Source organism: Cladosporium halotolerans (assembly GCF_011745625.1).
Source record: "Cladosporium halotolerans strain TM138-S3 chromosome Unknown Sca2, whole genome shotgun sequence".
Lineage (NCBI taxonomy): Eukaryota > Fungi > Ascomycota > Dothideomycetes > Cladosporiales > Cladosporiaceae > Cladosporium > Cladosporium halotolerans.
The window spans coordinates 1,061,406-1,077,471 of NW_027191453.1; the positions used below are offsets into that span (position 1 = coordinate 1,061,406).

Genomic DNA, 16,066 nt, shown 5'->3' on the forward strand with positions numbered 1-16,066 from the left:
TCGAGTATGATCACTTTGCTGCCTTGCCTTGCAAACAATTCGACTGCTGCTGCGCCGATGCCTTCTGCGCCGCCTGTGATCAGGACGGTTTTGCCGCGGAGAGAAGGGTAAAGGGCATGTTCGGCCATTGTGAGTTCGAACTGCTAAAGTCTAGGTAATGGCTTGATCAGCGATTACAGCGTTGAATATGATACAATAGTGTTTTATTAAGTATTGTCAACAAAAACAATCTCACAGATGAAGTAGGACTAGGACATTAGCCATGCTCTCGGCGATGGAGTGTATGTGGGCCCGGCCCATGAGGGGCTCGAAGCATGTCAGACGAAGTCCGTTGCCGTCAAACACCGGTTGGTCATTCACTCCACCACGATCCGCATTTGTGCATTTGTCCAAGAAAGCTCATTTCGATTTCGAACTAGAAAAGCCATGGGGAAGCAAACTCATATTCTTCATCTTGAAATTCTTCATTGGATAAGTCCAACTGTCTGTCAGCACCGCATCGCCGTATCGCGCCTCATACCTTGAATACCTTATATATGCTAAGCATTGAACATGTACAAAAGCAGTGCATCCACTGTATCTTTGCACTTAGTATTCAGGGCGACGCTCAATGCCGGTAAATGGCATCTGACATCTTAGCCACTTGCGCCATTTCCTTCACGTCGTGTACACGTACAATATCAGCGCCACCCTGGATAGCAGCCGTGACCGTAGCGGCAGTACCCCAAACCCTCTCCTTAGGCTCAGTGACACCAGTGATCTTGCCGACGAAGCCTTTGCGACTGCTGCCGACCAAGTAAGGCATGGAACTCAAACCAACATTCTGAAGCCTCTGACTCCGCAAGATCTCAAGGTTCTGATCCTGCGTCTTTGCGAACCCGACGCCTGGGTCGAGGATCATCCTCCACCTCCTGATGCCGGCCTCTACTGCTGCCTCAATTCTTTCATTAAGCTCTTTTGCCATTGTTGGTAACACGCCGGCCGGATAGGAGCAGTTCTCAGGATCTTGCATGGTAGCAGGCGTGCCGCGCATGTGCATCAGGATATAAGTGCAGCCAAGCCTTGCAACAGTCGAAAGCATCTGAGGATCCAGCATACCAGCAGAGATGTCGTTGACGATGTGTGCGCCGGCTTTCACAGCCGCTTCAGCGACGGCGGCGCGGTAGGTATCGACTGATATTACGATTCCTGCAGACTCCGGAAGCGATTTGATCGCGGCGATTGCAGGAAGAACCCTCTGAATCTCTTCTTCGGCAGTGATGTCTGGTGCATTGGGTCGCGAGGATTGACCTCCGACGTCGATCATTGTAGCACCAGCCGCGATGTGTGATGCTACCGTGGCCCTTAGGCTCTGAATATCGAGAGCATTGGAGCCACCGTCCGAGAAGGAGTCCGGAGTGGTGTTCAAGATCGACATGACATGCGTTTTCCGAGTGCTTGCCGTTGCATTCAAAGATTTACTTCCGGTTAGCGGCGTCATTGAGAACATGCTGCTTTTATCTACTGTCGGGAAAAGCTGCATGTTTTGCTGCAAGGAAGCTCCGCTGCGAGGGTTCGTCCATCCAGACATTGCTTTGAGACTGCAACTCGGTCAGCTCAAGGAAACGGAGTCTTCATACATCGATTGACGTACTCAATAATTGGTCGAAGCACAAACTCTCGTTCATGCATCAACGCATGTGGAATGGTGAGTCGCTCCGAGTTCACCACTTCATTCCGGAATATGGCGATGTCCAGATCGATATTTCTAGGGCCTTTATCGATAAGCTTGACACGGCCGTGGCCTTGCTCAATGGCCTGAAGACGATCAAGCAAATCCAGTGGGCTGAGTGAAGTTTCGATCTGAGCAGTCAGCAACAGCCACTGGTGGGTCGCAGAGATGCTTTACTCACCTCACATGCCCCATTCACGAAGCGTTCCTGATCTTCGACATACATAGGCTCCGTCTCGTAGAGACAACTCGTATCGACGATGCGCATATCAGGGTCTGCATCAATTGCTTGACAGGCTTTCTCTATTTCTTCGACTCTGTTTCCTACGTTGCTTCCCAGGGCAAGTACAACGCCACGTTGTAGAGAACCGCGCTTTTGTGAATATGCCCTGGCTCCAGCACATACGGAATGGATACGTGCCGAGCCAACCTCTCGGCTGACACGGCATTCACGTAATCCGGGTGATCTTGATTTTCTGCCATTGTTGCAAGATCTTTGCCACGTATGATTGCGCCTCGTCTGTGGCTTTGCTAGCTGCCAAAGCTCACTCAAGCTCCCAGCCGAATGACGTTGTAATGGGTATTCCGAAGTGCTTAAAGCTGGTTAGCGATGTCAATGGGGATCTATCTCGAGACCATACACAGGTACCAGGGTTTACAAAATCGATAGTGTTACGAAACGATCCCAGAGTATTGACTTACTTCCATCCTGTTTCCCCAAGAGTGGAGAACGGTCTTGCAATACATGTCAGACGCGATGCCGCTGCCCTCAATGATGTGACATGCTGGGCGACATGCTGCAAAGTCGAAGATGACGGCCGATGCATGTCTGTGGCGGCCTTCGTCGGATGTGTGGTATGACACCTTGAGGAACGCCGCACAATTGCCGACCCTTCAAATCTCCCAATGCCTCACCTTGGTCATCAGATTTCTGACAATAACGTGTTGTATCGGGTCACGTGCAGACACAGTTAGCAACGACAGCAATAGAAAGACATGACCGGCGTCGCCTCCGGCAAAAGATGGCGGTGCGGATCGGCGCGTGAGTCGCGTGACGAACGCCCCACCGCCACCGCTCGCCAGTCTTGCGATCGTGTCCAACTTCAACATAAAACTCTTTCGTTTCGCATGCGCTGTGATTGGGAGCAGTCGTCAATTTCCTGGCCTGCTAACACTACAGCTCGTGCAACAGACCAAGGATCCTGTCATTACATCATCTTCGGCGTCTCAACCAAGCAGTTTCATGCCCAGCGCAGGCCTTCGTATTCTCGCCAACGCGCGACTTGGCGCATTCACGATCGTCATTGGTCCTTGCCCGTAACGTTGTTAGGTGCCAGGATACGCCTCACAACTCGCTGAGCTGCGAAATCCTTCGAGGGGCGGTGCATATAGCGCTGCGAAGGCACGCACAATCCTTTGCAAAAGGCTCCTTCTCATAAATAGCTGTCCGCGGTAGCTTTGCAGGGTTTGTGCCAACTATCACTACCATTCACTCTTTGTGTTGCAAATCTGCAGCCCGACGCACCTCCAATCGAATTCCACCAAGATGGCTACTAGCATCCGCGACTGGGAATCTCGCAGGACTCATCAGGCATGGGGCACCGGCTGGGGCAGCCCAGCCCTAATGGTCCTCGTCTGTCTCGTCGTCAACGTTGTCAGCCTTATTGTATCTATCGCGGTCAATGCGACTGTAGCGAACCGCCGAGACAATGACTATGGCTACGGGTCAGTCTTGAGCGACATCACCCACAATTGGTACCTGTCAACTGACCAGACTATTCTCTTAGCACTGGCTGGATACTCATGACCATAGCACCTGCTACCTCGTTGCTGTGGACGCTCATTGATGTCGTCCTCTGCCACTACTCTGTGCTGCACCCGATCTACTATCTGGTCGAGGGGATCCTACTTTTGGGCATGAACCTGAGTCTTGCTATCATCAGTATCCTGTTTTTCGCGTTAGTATCGACTTCATTCACGAAAATATTTGCATCCTTGTTACTAATAGTCTGGCAATAGCTGGGATAAAGCTTCTTGGGTACCGGGCATCTTCATGGCCATCTCGGCTATTGTGTACGTCTCTTTTCCAATGAAAGGTGCGAGAATTTGCAAGCTGACCACGATAAATAGCTACATTGGTGTCATGTATTTCTCTGCCAGACTCATCCACGAGAACAGGAAGCGCCCTCAGAGCAGAGGTTCGGCATGAAGAGAGTCGAGCCAGATTCGGGATGAGAGCTAGATGGAGAAGTAATGTCTAATGGCTTGCACAAGCAGCAAGATGCTCACGCTCGTTCATGCAACAGCAAGGAGATGGAAGGAACCATGATTTCAAGAATAATGTATAATGTCTGCTCAGAGTAAACAGCTATTACATGGCATTGACAATGATGAATGATCTCAAAGACGACTCATCCATATTCTTGTTCGGGCTTGGTGGCCATCCACAAGAATGCCAGCGACCAATGGCGGAAAGTTCTGAACCTAAACCACTCGCACTGGCGACAACATTATCGAGCGGCAAAAGACGCCTCCGCGTCTGTGAAATAATGTGACTGCATGCGCGATATTTTGAAGAGCTGTCACCGTCGCTAACGCACGGCAAAAGACTGCGAGACGCTGCGCGCGGCCACGTGCCAGGGTGTTTTGCCTCGGCTCGCCAGACTCCGAGGCATGCGACCTCTCAATTGCGGAGATGATGATCAGACTGCCTGCCCTACCAACCTAGGTTTGAATATCACACCAGTCCATACCTTAAACTTGTCTCTTTGTGCCACTGAACCTTCGTCCTGTCTATCTCATCCTACAGGTCGAAATACATTGCCTGAAACTCCCGTTCAGTACACATACAACACAGTTGTCGCGATCATGACTTCCCCACGTACGCCAGACCCTCCATGCTCTCACGCGTGAACCTAGATCCAAGGAGGGCAGCATGCTGACGCCGAATAGAGCAAATCCGCACGGTGACCACCGACCTCCTCAGGATCACACACCCGGTCATGCTCGCCGGCATGAACGTCGCCGCCGGCCCCAAGCTGGCAGCGGCTGTCACGAACGCCGGCGGCATCGGCGTGATCGGCGGCGTTGGTTACACTCCAGACATGCTCCGCGAACAGATCGCGGAGCTCAAGAGCTTCCTGAACGACAAGAACGCTCCGTTCGGCGTTGATCTCCTCATTCCCCAGGTCGGCGGCAGCGCCAGGAAGACCAAGTAAGCAGCTTCTCAGGTCGCCCAGACTATTATCCGAATCCGCTACTGACATTCGCCCACCAGCTACGACTACACCAAAGGCAAGCTCGACGAGCTGGTAACCATCATCATCGACTCCGGCGCCCGCCTCTTTGTCTCCGCCGTCGGCGTCCCGCCCCAAGCCGTTGTCGACCGCCTGCACAAAGCCGGCATCTACTACATGAACATGATCGGCCACCCGAAGCACGTCGCCAAGTGCCTCGCGCTCGGCGCCGATCTGATCTGCGCGCAGGGCGGCGAGGGCGGCGGCCACACGGGCGATGTGCCCACGACCGTCCTCATCCCCACCGTGGCGGCCATGTGCAAGGGCAAGAAGGGCGGCATGGGCGCGGAGGTGCAGGTCGTGGCGGCCGGTGGCCTGTTCAACGGGCAGAGCCTGGCGGCCGCGATGGCGTTGGGTGCCAGCGCCGTGTGGGTAGGCACGCGGTTCGTGCTGTCCGAGGAGGCCGGCGCGCCCAAGGCGCACCAGGAGGCGGTGCGCACGGCGGGCTTCGACGACAACATCCGCACCATCATCTTCACCGGTCGTCCGCTGCGCGTCCGCAAGAACCCCTACATTGACAACTGGGAGACGAACCGCGCGGCTGAGATCCAGGAGCTGACGGCCAAGGGCGTGATTCCGGTCGAGCACGATCTTGAGCGCATGGGCGATGACATTGACGATGACACTATGGACAACGCCCGCCCGTTCTTGATGGGCAAGGCCAGTGCGGTTGTCAACGACCGCCTGTCGGCCAAGCAGATTGTCGACGAGATGGTGCAGGGTGCTGTGGACGAGATCAGGAAGAGCAACGCGGCCATCGTGTCGAAGAGCAAGCTCTAGATGATGGCTCAAAAAGATATGATTGCGTGCTTTGTTTGTATGTAAGCGAGTCGCGTGGCCGTTGTGTCGCCTAGTCAATCAGTATTGAAAGCATAATCATGCGTCTTCTACAGCTCTGGATCAAGATCGTGACGCTACAGCCGGACTAATTGTCACTTCTGCCGCGTTCACTGATTGTCAGCAAGTCCGCCCACGCCCTGCAAGGTTGCCCCAGAGACTTCATAAAGACGTATGTTTGATTCGGATCTAAAGTCGTATCGTAAGGGGGAAATACTTTTTGAACATGCCAAATGCCTTCATACGCCTGCTTGAGCCTCGATAGTGTTCGTATCGCTCCGCAACCTCAAACGTTAAAACCCAACATGCGTTATCTCTATTTGCCGTCGGCCTTCTTCGCAAACTCCACCTTGAGAATCAAGTGACCGTAACCGTAACCGTCCACGCGCTCGCACGCCCTGGCGGCGTCTGCGCGGTCTGCGTAAGAAACGAAAGCGAAACCCTTGGCGCGGCCCGTCTCGCGGTCCTTTGCCAGGAAGACGCGGGTGACGCGGCCGTGGCGCTCGAAGATGTCGCGCAGGTCGTTCTCCTCGGCGAATTCGGAAACCTGTGGTATTACAGTCAGTCTCTGTACGTCGCGCATCTGAAAAACTGATAGAACATACGTTTGTAACACGGAGAGTAGCCAGGTCGTCGCGCTCGAATTTGCCTCCCATCCTCTCGCCCGTTGTGCCCGCACCACCCTTTCGCAGGTGAGGGGGCACGTATCCTCCAGCACCAGCTCCAAGACCACCCTGGGGCGTCTCGCCGTTCTCGACAGCAGCCATGTCCACGGGGGCCGCATCCTCGCCCGCGGGGGCCATGGTGTCCTTGAAGGGACACTTGGTGGTGAAATGGTCGCCCATACAGATACGGCACTTGATCTGCATCTTCTTGAGCGCGTCGGCCTTCTTGTCCTCCTCGGGCGCCTTCTCCTGCTCGCCGCCGGCCTTGAAGCCGACCATCGGCTTGAACATGATGTTCTCACCAAGCGTCGTAGTGTCTCCAGGGCCCGCGGGCTTGCCGGCCTCGAGCCCGATCTTCTGCCATGTGCGGCGCTCGGCGACGCGCGGGTTCTCCTTCTTCTTGACGACGGTGCGGCGGATGCGCTGCGTGCGCTTGACCTTCTTGCCGTCCTCGTTGATGAATATCGTCACGACGGTCTCGGTGCCGTCCTTGTTCTTCGAGACCTGCGGCGCGGGGATGGCGGCGGCGAGGTCGGGCTCGCCGTCTTCGGCCCAGTCGACGGTTTTTTGCGCGGGTGTCGCCATGGTTGTGTGGATGTGTGCTGTGAGTCTGTGTGCGAGCGCCGCTTGTGAGTTTGGGGTGGGATCAAAAAGCCCGCCCGCAAATTGCGCCACATCTATACGCCAAGCCAATCTCTTGCGCCACAGTTGATGGCAGTCAACTACAGCATCAGGCATGTGACGAGGACATACTTGTGTGTGTAATGCGTCGAATAACGGCTCATATTCTACAGATATATGGAATTACTGGTGTGAGTCACTCGCTTGCACATGTACCGCGATCGCGACCACGCAGGGCACTCCTTTGCGGCATGGTCAAAAAGCCTGCGAGATCCTCACCCTTCATTCACTCATTCGAACGAGACGATGGGGCTCTAACAACGTCCAATACGTACAGGTAGCTGTGGGAATGGAGGCTAATCCTAGCCATGATCAACACGGCGACTAAGACCCTAATAAAGTGTCGAAGGGCATCACTTCAGCAACGAAGAATACTCGAGGAAGTATTGAATATCCATAACTCCCATTACTTGCTATGCATATGCATCGTAACACCGTCACATCGTCTCGCTCGCTATGCACAAAAGGTCATCGGGGGTATCGAGTCAACAAGAATCACCAACTCCATCAACTCGTCCTGTCAGGCGTCTGCGCCATGCTCGCTCCAACGCCTCTCAGCAACACGATCGTATTGCCCGTCTGCAAGCTGGCGCCGACCTTCTCGCCATAGTCGAGCAATCTCCCACCTTCGACATGGAAGACCCTCAACTTATCCTCCTCTCCCTCCACGCGGTTGTTGACATTGGAGACTTGCAGGCTCTTAGCCGCCAAATCCAACACCCTGCCGATGCTATACTCCGTCGAGTAAAAGAAGCTCCCTTTAGGAATCTTCGCCGAGATGGTGTCCGACGAAGCTTCCACAAACAGGTACACACGCTTCTCCTGCGCGATCTTAGCGTCACCTTTCGCCGTGCGCTTCAGCGTCGCGAGCTCCTGCGCCTGCGCCGCAGCGGCCTGCTTGGTCTTCGAAACCGGCGCCTTGGGCATGCTCGCCTTCTTCGCCGCGCCCCATGCTCGCAGCTTGTCCAGCGCTGCCCGGCCCTTCTCCTTCTGCGTCTCCTGCTTTGGCCGTGCGCCTATGGGTGTGAGGTTTGCGCAGTTGTGGTCGTACGTGAAGCGGTGCTTGAGGCAGTATGATCGATTGCACTTGTCGCAGTGGACTCCCGTGACAAGCGGCGTGTTGATCAGCGTCTTACAGCTGGGGTCGGCGCATTGCTGCTCGTGGGTCAGGATGTTCGGCTTCGCCGAGAGAGGCGTGTTGCTCGTCGGTCCTCGGTTGGCTGCGGCGCGGTTGCGCGCCCATTCGCCTGCTTTGGGGCACTCGTGCGCGGTCTCTGTTCGGTGGTCTAAGCAGAACTTCCTGGAGGATGTGTTAGTGAGGTCGTCCTTGGGTGATATGGTCTTGAGAGACATGCCTACCCTTTGCAACTCTCGCATCTGAAAGGCAAGAGGTCCAGTTGCCGGCAGAAGGGCATCTGGCAGTTCGCTCCTATCGCTTCTACGTCGCCTGTATCCATCTTGCTGTATGATTCGTCCGGGGCGTTTGAAGAAGCCATTCTAGTTGACGTCGCGGAGGGTAATGTAGGCGCACTTCTAGGATGCTGATTAATGACCGGATCCCAGACGCTCTTACCGAGTGCCTTTGAACAGACGAAGGCGAAAGTAGTCAGCACTAGAAGCTTCTCGGGCTAGTAGAGCGCAATGCTGCGCTGACATGAGGCGATATGAGCCAGGGCAGGTGTACCGAGGCATGTGAAGGCGGGCGGCTAGAAGATCCGGAATCCGATAGCCCGACAGAGTGTGCCGAAAGTCACGAGAGCACATGATGTGCTGGAGGTTAGATGTCTTGGAGCCTTCGTTGGGTCATTATTTGGAAGTGGGACATGTACGCAGACTGGAATGCGGATACACATTGCAGAGCGTCAGCCTACCTCATATAATTTCCAGTAAGCAATATAAGAGGTCAGAGTAGAGAGCAAGAAGCAGCATTTGCCATTCCTACTGTGCTGATAAGCCAACGGCGCTAAGATAAGGCAGGCGGCAGAGACAACCGTGGCTGCGGGGTAACGTAGCGACGCGGTGCTCGACCAGCCGCAGCATGTAAGGCAAGAGCGCTCGAGGCGCTCTTGCCTTGTGATAAGTAGAGCTGCGGCAAGCTCTCCAGCTTTCCGTCGACTCATCATTGACTGCTGCTGTTTGCTGCCTGAACCACACAACCGCTGCATGTTTACCATCGCTGCATGTCCATCACTGCATGACCATCACTGCATAGGCTTGCTGGCATCCACTAGTTCGCTACATGTTCACCACCGGCCACCACAGGCCATCGCACGCTGCCACACGTGCTACCTGACCTGAGGCCCGGCAATCTCTATCGAGCGGCGTCGACCGACAGCAATATCAACACCCGTAGCCCGACATGCTCGCTCCGTCGGTGCGGGCCACCATCAGGCCTCGCTCACTCTCCGTTCCTGTAACCTCACACACCCAGACTCGTACAATCTTCGGCTGGCGCGCCTCTCGCCTCGCCTCTCATGACTCTATCAGTGACCCTCTCTATCCACGCTTGATCCGCCATCGCACTCTCAAGACTCGAGCCAAGCTACTCAAGACCCTCCGTCGCAGGCAGCAATTCGAGTGGGATCCCGAAGTCAAGCCGCTCGTTAGCGACAAGCACGTGAGATCGGCCAGCAATTGGGCCGGCGGTCCACGCAAGTGGGATAAGTACCGTTCAAACCAGGAAACTCAGGAAGAGCCCGAGGAAAACAATGACGGCCGCGAACTGAGTGACCGGGAGAAAGCGTGGAAGAAGCGGATGGAGTCGATGCGCAAACGCATCGAGTCCGATCCCTATGAAGCCGTCTTCGGCAAGCGATTCGAGCCCTTCTGGTCCTCTCTTGCACCGGAGTGGATGAAGGAAGAGCTGGGTCTTTCCAAGAAAGAGCCGGAGAAGCCAAACGCACAGGCTGCCAACGTTCAAGGCAAACGTGACAAGACTAAGCCAACCGAGCAATCAAGGGAAAGGCAAGAGCCAGCCACATCTGCCAATCCCGAGAAGAAGCCTGGTAGACAGACAGGCCCTTATGCCTACTCGTCCAGCACATCATGGGACTCTCAGTCCAACAAAGCAAAGAGGTCAGAGTGGAATTCCGTCAGCGGCAAGATCACAAGTTATGAATATGACCCTGTCTCTGGTCGGATGGTCCCGGTTGAGCCACAGGCTGGGGCCCCCACATCAATCGAGCAAGAGAAGAAGGATTCTCCATTCGACGTCTTTTTCAAGCCAATCGTTAACGGTGAGACTACCACGCATGAGCCAAGCAGCGACAAATCGGAAGCGATAGACATCCCAGTGAAGACGGTGAAGAACGCCGAGCAGCCACTTCGTACCCAGCCGGTTGATGCCAACCCGACACTCTACGAGAGACATCAACCTATTGTTTCGATTGCCGATTCACACTCGCAGCAAGGGGAGCTTGAGGCGCTGACCGCAAACGACGTTCGTGCTTCGATGGGAAAGGTCAAGCACCACAGCATCAACGGGACACCTGTCTCTGAAGAATGGCCCTCAGAGCAGCAAGCCCTCAGGCAGCAGATTAGAGAATGGGACGATTCTGTGACAAGGTTGAGAAACAGGGTTACGGCCATCGTGGATGAGGCCGCGGCAAAGCACCTCGGGAGCTACCTACCAACGACTCTTGAGAGACGCGCTCAGTCGCCTAAATCCGCTGACAAAGTCAAGCCCCTTCAGCCTGCACTGCAGCGCATGCAGTCAAAAGCTGAGCTTGCAGCCGCCGATCCTGACGACTCCGCTGCCCATGAGTCCACCGGAACCATCTCTGCAGCGCAAGTCCCCAAAGGCTGGTCCGAGCAAGCAGACATTCTCCAGTCTGACCGCATCAAACGTACCGCTTCGCAACGTCCGTATCCGACCATGCGCTGGCTCGAAGACATGAACGCCAGAAAAGCCAAGTACGAGGAAGACAGGCTGGCTGCTGAAGCTGAACTGGCAGCCGCAAATTTCGAAAAGACAAAGGCGCTGGAGAAGGCCAACGCGATGCTCCAAGCTGAAGTCGATGCCCAGAAGGTTGCTATGACCGAACAGCAAAGCCGTTCTACCAAGAAGATTCAGTCTTTGAGGAAGGAGCTGGAGATCGCCTACAAGCAGAGCTCCGTGCACGCGGATGCTTTCAGAGACCGCATCACCAGTCTTGAGAAGGAGTTGTCCGCAGCGCAGAACACTGCCAACGAAGTCAGCGTGGCGGCGATTAACGAGCGCTACAGCGCCAAGGTCCGCAGTCTGCAGAAAGAGTTGGAAGTTGCCTACAAGCAGAGCTCCGTCCACGCCGACGAGTTCACTCAGCGCATCAAATCTCTTGAGTCAGAACTATGCAAGCTGACCAACGCAAAGGCCAACGAGCAGGGCAGCGCGAAGAAGGTCGTTCAGGGAGAAGGAGACGTCAGCCCCAACGTCGAAAAATTCACCGAGAGCGACATGTGGTACAAGCAGCGCAGTTTCCCGCCGCCGCCGACTGCTGAGCAGACGGCCTGGTCTACGGAGAAGGCTCGCGCGGAGAGACTGATCCGTGAAGTGAAGTCTATCTACGAAACGGCTTACGGCAAGATCAACCCTCAACACCAGCAGCCTCCGATGGCAGACATCACCGCGCTCGACCGCGCGCTGGCCAGGCGTGATCGCCGTGTGAAGTACAAGTTCAAGGAAGATGGACTTGAGGCTGAGCTCTCGGGCAAGACTGCTCAAGAGGCAGATGCTAGCTCCAAGGTCAAGGATCCAGTCTCGTACCGCTTCAAAGACGATGGTCTTGAGGCTGAACTCAAAGGACAGCCAGAGGTTGACACCACCGCAAGTGATAAGTACAAGTATGGTTTCAAACGCGATAATCTGGAAGCAGAGCTCAAAGGAGAACTGGAGGGTGAAACCACTTCGAGTGATAAGCACAAGTATGGCTTCAAGCCAGATGATCTGGAGGCGGAGCTCAAAGGAAAGCCAGGGGGTGAGGCCACCGTAAATGACAAGCATGACTATGGCTTCAAGCCAGACAATCTGGAGGCGGAGCTCAAAGGAAAGCCAGAGGCTGAGGCCACCGCAAGCGACAAGCATGAGTATGGTTTCAAGCCCGATACTCTGGAGGCAGAGCTTCAAGCTCGAGACGAGACTGCCACAACCTCAAGAGACAGGTTCTCACCCGATGGGCTGGAGTCAGAGCTTGTGAAGCAGGGTCAAACCGCCGCCCACTCTCCGCAAGGTGCAAGGTTCAAGCCAGATGGGCTAGAGGCAGAGTTGCAAAGGCTCGCTAAGGAAAAGCCAGAGTACGCCAGCGATGCATACGAGGCCGAAGCGTCGAAGATTGCATCGAACCCCATCCCGGTCGGTAAGATGGAGAAAACCATGGCGTCGAGTCTCGGTGCAGAACTGCAGTCTCCGGCACAAACCTCGCCACCTCCAGGCACCACTGTGCAATGGCAACAACCTCCTCTGTACAAGATCGTTGCCTACGACTCAGGAAATGACCGCTTTTCCATCAAGTCGACCACTTCCTGGGACTCCAGCGTTCAAGAGTTCCCTGTCACCATCCCGAAGGCCCTGGATCAGCTCTATCAGCCTGCCCGCTGGCTCGTGCATTTCACCGACTTGCAGTCAGAAGGCTTCCAAGCCGTTTACGCGCGCGAAGACGTCCTGGTCCTTAGAAAAGTCCTCGACGAAGGTAACGCCTTGACGACACCGGAGACCAAGACTTCCAAAACAACACCTTTCGAGCCCAGCCCAGCCGTCAACCCCGTCGACGGCACCTCTCGTACCACGGACGAAGTCCGCACCGTCACCGGCGACTACGCCAGCCCAACCGGCTTCGTGAACCTCGACCCCGTTCAAGAGCTCACCTCCAAACTTCCCTCCTCGCTCCAGCCTCGCGCTTCAGAATCCGCCGCCCCCGAGCCACCCGCAAACGAAGTCGAGGCCGGCGCCGAAGCCGAAGAGCCCCGCCGCTTGACGCGCAAGGAGCGCAAGGAGCAGCAGAAGCGGTCCAGGGAGTGGGGCAGGGAGCAGGTGATCAAGGAAGAAGCGAGAGTTTGGGGGTTCTTCCGCGGGTTCTTCGCTTGCGGTTTCTTGCTTGTTCTTGGATCATATGCCGCTGGCGCTATTGGGGAGCTCAAGGAGGCGAAGCAGCCTTCAGAGCGCGAGGGGAAGTCCGCGACGGAGGCGAACAGAAGGTGGAAGTTGGATGAGGGGGTTTGGAAGAAGACGGAGTAATGAGTGCTAGCGACCCTTTTTCTTGCTTTCTTTCTTTTTCGTGAGGACATGAAGCACTGGTTCATGTGATTGATGGGTGGGATGGGACACGGATACGAATGGTGTTTGGCTTTTGTCTGGCTTGGTTACACACACAGTCTCTGCTCAAGTATCCGAGACCAATTGAATGATTATGAAAATGTGCCCGTTCTACATTTCATTCATACGGTGTTTTTGAGCCACAACGATCTCCATCCGCTCAAGATCAAACCGCGAGAGGGCAAGTGAGTTTGCGATCCGGAAGGTCTTTAGCGCACACTTGTCGTCACTTCATGATCCTTACCACCGATCGCCAGCTTAGCATCACGGAACAGCTGTTCTGGAGAGGCGACGATCGCCTTGCTGGACCTCGAGGTGCCACATACTTCACGGACGCCCCTTGGGACAGATCTGGCAAGCTTGCCGCTCAACATTTCGAAGTACTCACGCCTCGCATTCGCAAAGCAAATCGGCGCAGCCTTGCTCAGGCTTCCGCACTACTGTATGCCTCCTCAATAGTCAACGCCTCATCGTCAAGACAAGTTGCGCAAGAGCGGCACAAAGGCGCAGCCCACCTTCCGTGCGGCTCCGGAGAGGCCGCGGCATGGAGCATCCCGCGTTGGTGGAGCCGATGTACCCCGGGCTGGCCGTTTTGATGTCACTGCTCGGTGGCGAGTGCTTCAGCTCGGGTACTGCGTTGCCTCGCTTCGAGTTGGTCGGCCGGGTCGGATATCGCTTTGTGCAACTCCACTGTGGACGACGTGTCGAGCTAGAGGGAGGTCAGTGGGTTTGCGCATGGCGTGGGCCAAGACGGAGTGGCTGCGTCTGGAGAATGCTTGACTCGTTGTGTGTTGCTTGGGTCGCTTGTTGCGGGCGGCGTGTCTGGATGGAGATGTAGTGCTTCATACCATCTGGGGGCGTACTGCTTCAGCCGCTTACGCCGCTACTGGTCGTCCGACGGACGGGTGCTTCAAGTCGCTTGCAAGCCGGTCTAGGGCGCCAGGAGGGCCGTGAGGGTGTAGGGTGTGGCTGGACTTCCTCGGAGGCGAAAACAGCACGGATGGTCTGGCCTCGATGTGTAGGCCAGCCCCACCGCCCTGCCGCGAATACAATGGGGACTCCAAGACCGGTCAGGACCCCATGGGACTATTGTACTCGATAATAGGGCTCCAAAGCTAACCTCCACGGGGTGCCGCGAGCAAACCATGTGCAGCCCATGCAGAACAGACTTTGAGTCTCGAGCTGAAGTCTCATCAAGCGTTCAGTGCTAAGCGTTGCCTATGAAAGTGGTGGAGCTTGGCCAAAAGGTAGGCGTATCTCAGGAGGGCCACAAATCCAAAGAGTGACATTCCGTGGAGCAGAGTCTCTGGCAAGGTCTTTCGGTCATCGACCGTCTTGATATACAAAGCCAAGCACACGCCGGACTCTTTAGCATGTCTTGGAGAGAGGCCGGGGTCGAAACCATCGAAAACCAAAGCAAACGGACCCCATGGAGTCGAAGGTTCGCTCCCGTGGAGAGGCGACACGAGGGAATCGAAGCATCGTCCTCGTTGATCCTTGTTAGAGCGAAGTGAAGAGACTGGGGATTCCGACATTCTCCGGAGGGTTCGGAAGCAATGGGCGGCTGTCATTGGCTAGTCTGCCGTTTTCGTCAGCCAGAGTCCACCCGCAAATCCCCGAAGGGGCATCACAGTGATCGTTTTGCTTCCATCGCGCCCTCCACAGACGAGAACAGCAGGACGGGTTGTTACGGGGGCGGAGTGACCTAAAATCATTTGATCCATGGGGAATGTACGCCATGATACTCTCCGCAAAGATGGCTCTGTACCCCGAGATCTTGCCTCCGCACATGTGTCGTGTAACCCGGGGTCGCAGGACGTCAGTTTATAGATTGTCAAATGAGGTTTGCGAAATACGCTGTGACTGTTACAAAGATGGCAAAAGAGGATCCAACAGGATGAAGCAATGGCAGAGACCAAAAGTACGGCTCGCTTCCAGGCGGCGTCTACTGCATCGCGGGCATTTCTAGTCCACTGCGCGGAACTGAGCACGGCGTTTGAACCGGATGTCCAGGGCGCTCGCGTCGGATAGCCAGGTGATGCTGTAACCGGGCGAGGGAGCCGCGTGCTGAATCGCAGCAGTCTCTCAGCGGACCTCGCTACATGCTTCGCTGCATGCCTCGCGGCATGTTGAGGGAGTGGGTCACCATCTTTTCTCATCACGTCTTTGCTCGTTGACCGCCCTACCTCGAAATGGTCGACGGTACCCACCGGTGAGATCCTCGGAGAAGTGACGCAGAGAAGCTTTGGGAAGCACACAATCATCAACGTGCACGCGAGGCTTGAGCGTAGGGCGGCAACCGCTTTGGAACCAACCACGCGGTGGAAAATTCTTCTGGTGTGTGGCCGTACCTGACGATCGACAGCGACGCGTTGTAAATCATCGGAGTGCAAACCCAAATGGACTACCGAAACTCTCGCGCCGATGTCTGCCCATCGCATCAGCCTGAAAGCACGCCTCCGCCGCGGTGCGCAGAACAGCCAAGTTTCGTTAAGCTGGGCCGGCAACGGGCGCTATCTGCGATGACTCCACCAGCCTGCCTGGCTCGAGTGGCATGCGCACTCGGACTTCGGAGATGAACTGAGAG

The 16,066-nt window shown here is 55.6% G+C and overlaps 7 protein-coding genes across 7 annotated transcripts in view; 3 read left to right on the forward strand and 4 right to left on the reverse strand.

The window, feature by feature from the left end:
* WHR41_00889 (uncharacterized protein) overlaps positions 1-128 on the reverse strand; it is a gene marked incomplete at both ends in the record, with an annotated part of 827 nt that extends 699 nt beyond the window's left edge. Inside the window, one exon of the mRNA XM_069369495.1 lies at positions 45-128. Coding sequence (XP_069233825.1) covers positions 45-128 — 84 coding nt within the window. The remainder of the gene's footprint in view (positions 1-44) is intronic.
* Positions 129-607: 479 nt separating this feature from the next.
* WHR41_00890 (uncharacterized protein) lies at positions 608-2,661 on the reverse strand (the record flags this gene model as incomplete). The annotated part of the gene is made up of 4 exons (XM_069369496.1): positions 2,414-2,661; positions 1,893-2,304; positions 1,634-1,842; positions 608-1,580 (listed from the first exon to the last, which is right to left on the reverse strand). Exons 1-4 carry the CDS (start codon positions 2,536-2,538, stop codon positions 608-610), a joined length of 1,719 nt encoding a protein of 572 aa, XP_069233561.1. The 5' UTR covers positions 2,539-2,661.
* Positions 2,662-2,854: 193 nt separating this feature from the next.
* On the forward strand, positions 2,855-4,118 carry WHR41_00891 (uncharacterized protein). Its single transcript, XM_069369497.1, has 4 exons — positions 2,855-3,436; positions 3,499-3,669; positions 3,731-3,784; positions 3,842-4,118. Exons 1-4 carry the CDS (start codon positions 3,258-3,260, stop codon positions 3,918-3,920), a joined length of 483 nt encoding a protein of 160 aa, XP_069233560.1. The 5' UTR covers positions 2,855-3,257; the 3' UTR covers positions 3,921-4,118.
* Positions 4,119-4,344: 226 nt separating this feature from the next.
* WHR41_00892 (uncharacterized protein) lies at positions 4,345-5,899 on the forward strand. The gene is made up of 3 exons (XM_069369498.1): positions 4,345-4,592; positions 4,664-4,925; positions 4,989-5,899. Exons 1-3 carry the CDS (start codon positions 4,385-4,387, stop codon positions 5,785-5,787), a joined length of 1,269 nt encoding a protein of 422 aa, XP_069233563.1. The 5' UTR covers positions 4,345-4,384; the 3' UTR covers positions 5,788-5,899.
* A 106-nt stretch (positions 5,900-6,005) lies between these two features.
* Positions 6,006-7,160, reverse strand: tif35 (Eukaryotic translation initiation factor 3 subunit G). Its single transcript, XM_069369499.1, has 2 exons — positions 6,450-7,160; positions 6,006-6,391 (listed from the first exon to the last, which is right to left on the reverse strand). Exons 1-2 carry the CDS (start codon positions 7,092-7,094, stop codon positions 6,161-6,163), a joined length of 876 nt encoding a protein of 291 aa, XP_069233562.1. The 5' UTR covers positions 7,095-7,160; the 3' UTR covers positions 6,006-6,160.
* Positions 7,161-7,565: 405 nt separating this feature from the next.
* On the reverse strand, positions 7,566-9,026 carry WHR41_00894 (uncharacterized protein). Its single transcript, XM_069369500.1, has 2 exons — positions 8,550-9,026; positions 7,566-8,490 (listed from the first exon to the last, which is right to left on the reverse strand). Exons 1-2 carry the CDS (start codon positions 8,684-8,686, stop codon positions 7,698-7,700), a joined length of 930 nt encoding a protein of 309 aa, XP_069233565.1. The 5' UTR covers positions 8,687-9,026; the 3' UTR covers positions 7,566-7,697.
* A 523-nt stretch (positions 9,027-9,549) lies between these two features.
* WHR41_00895 (uncharacterized protein) lies at positions 9,550-13,401 on the forward strand (the record flags this gene model as incomplete). Its single annotated transcript, XM_069369501.1, has 1 exon — positions 9,550-13,401. The coding sequence occupies one exon, from the start codon at positions 9,550-9,552 to the stop codon at positions 13,399-13,401; it is 3,852 nt and encodes a 1,283-aa protein (XP_069233564.1).
* Between the last annotated feature and the right edge of the window lie 2,665 nt (positions 13,402-16,066).

Bases quoted from the DNA above. Each gene is read 5' to 3' on its own strand.
- WHR41_00891 (XM_069369497.1), top strand. From the start codon at position 3,258: ATGGCTACTAGCATCCGCGACTGGGAATCTCGCAGGACTCATCAGGCA. The intron at 3,670-3,730 runs GTTAGTATCGAC...GTCTGGCAATAG, and splicing joins ATCAGTATCCTGTTTTTCGC to CTGGGATAAAGCTTCTTGGG. The intron at 3,785-3,841 runs GTACGTCTCTTT...CACGATAAATAG, and splicing joins ATGGCCATCTCGGCTATTGT to CTACATTGGTGTCATGTATT.
- WHR41_00892 (XM_069369498.1), top strand. From the start codon at position 4,385: ATGCGACCTCTCAATTGCGGAGATGATGATCAGACTGCCTGCCCTACC. The intron at 4,593-4,663 runs GTACGCCAGACC...GACGCCGAATAG, and splicing joins CGCGATCATGACTTCCCCAC to AGCAAATCCGCACGGTGACC. The intron at 4,926-4,988 runs GTAAGCAGCTTC...TTCGCCCACCAG, and splicing joins GGCAGCGCCAGGAAGACCAA to CTACGACTACACCAAAGGCA.
- tif35 (XM_069369499.1), bottom strand. From the start codon at position 7,094: ATGGCGACACCCGCGCAAAAAACCGTCGACTGGGCCGAAGACGGCGAG. The intron at 6,392-6,449 runs GTATGTTCTATC...GTAATACCACAG, and splicing joins CTACTCTCCGTGTTACAAAC to GTTTCCGAATTCGCCGAGGA.
- WHR41_00894 (XM_069369500.1), bottom strand. From the start codon at position 8,686: ATGGCTTCTTCAAACGCCCCGGACGAATCATACAGCAAGATGGATACA. The intron at 8,491-8,549 runs GTAGGCATGTCT...CACATCCTCCAG, and splicing joins AGATGCGAGAGTTGCAAAGG to GAAGTTCTGCTTAGACCACC.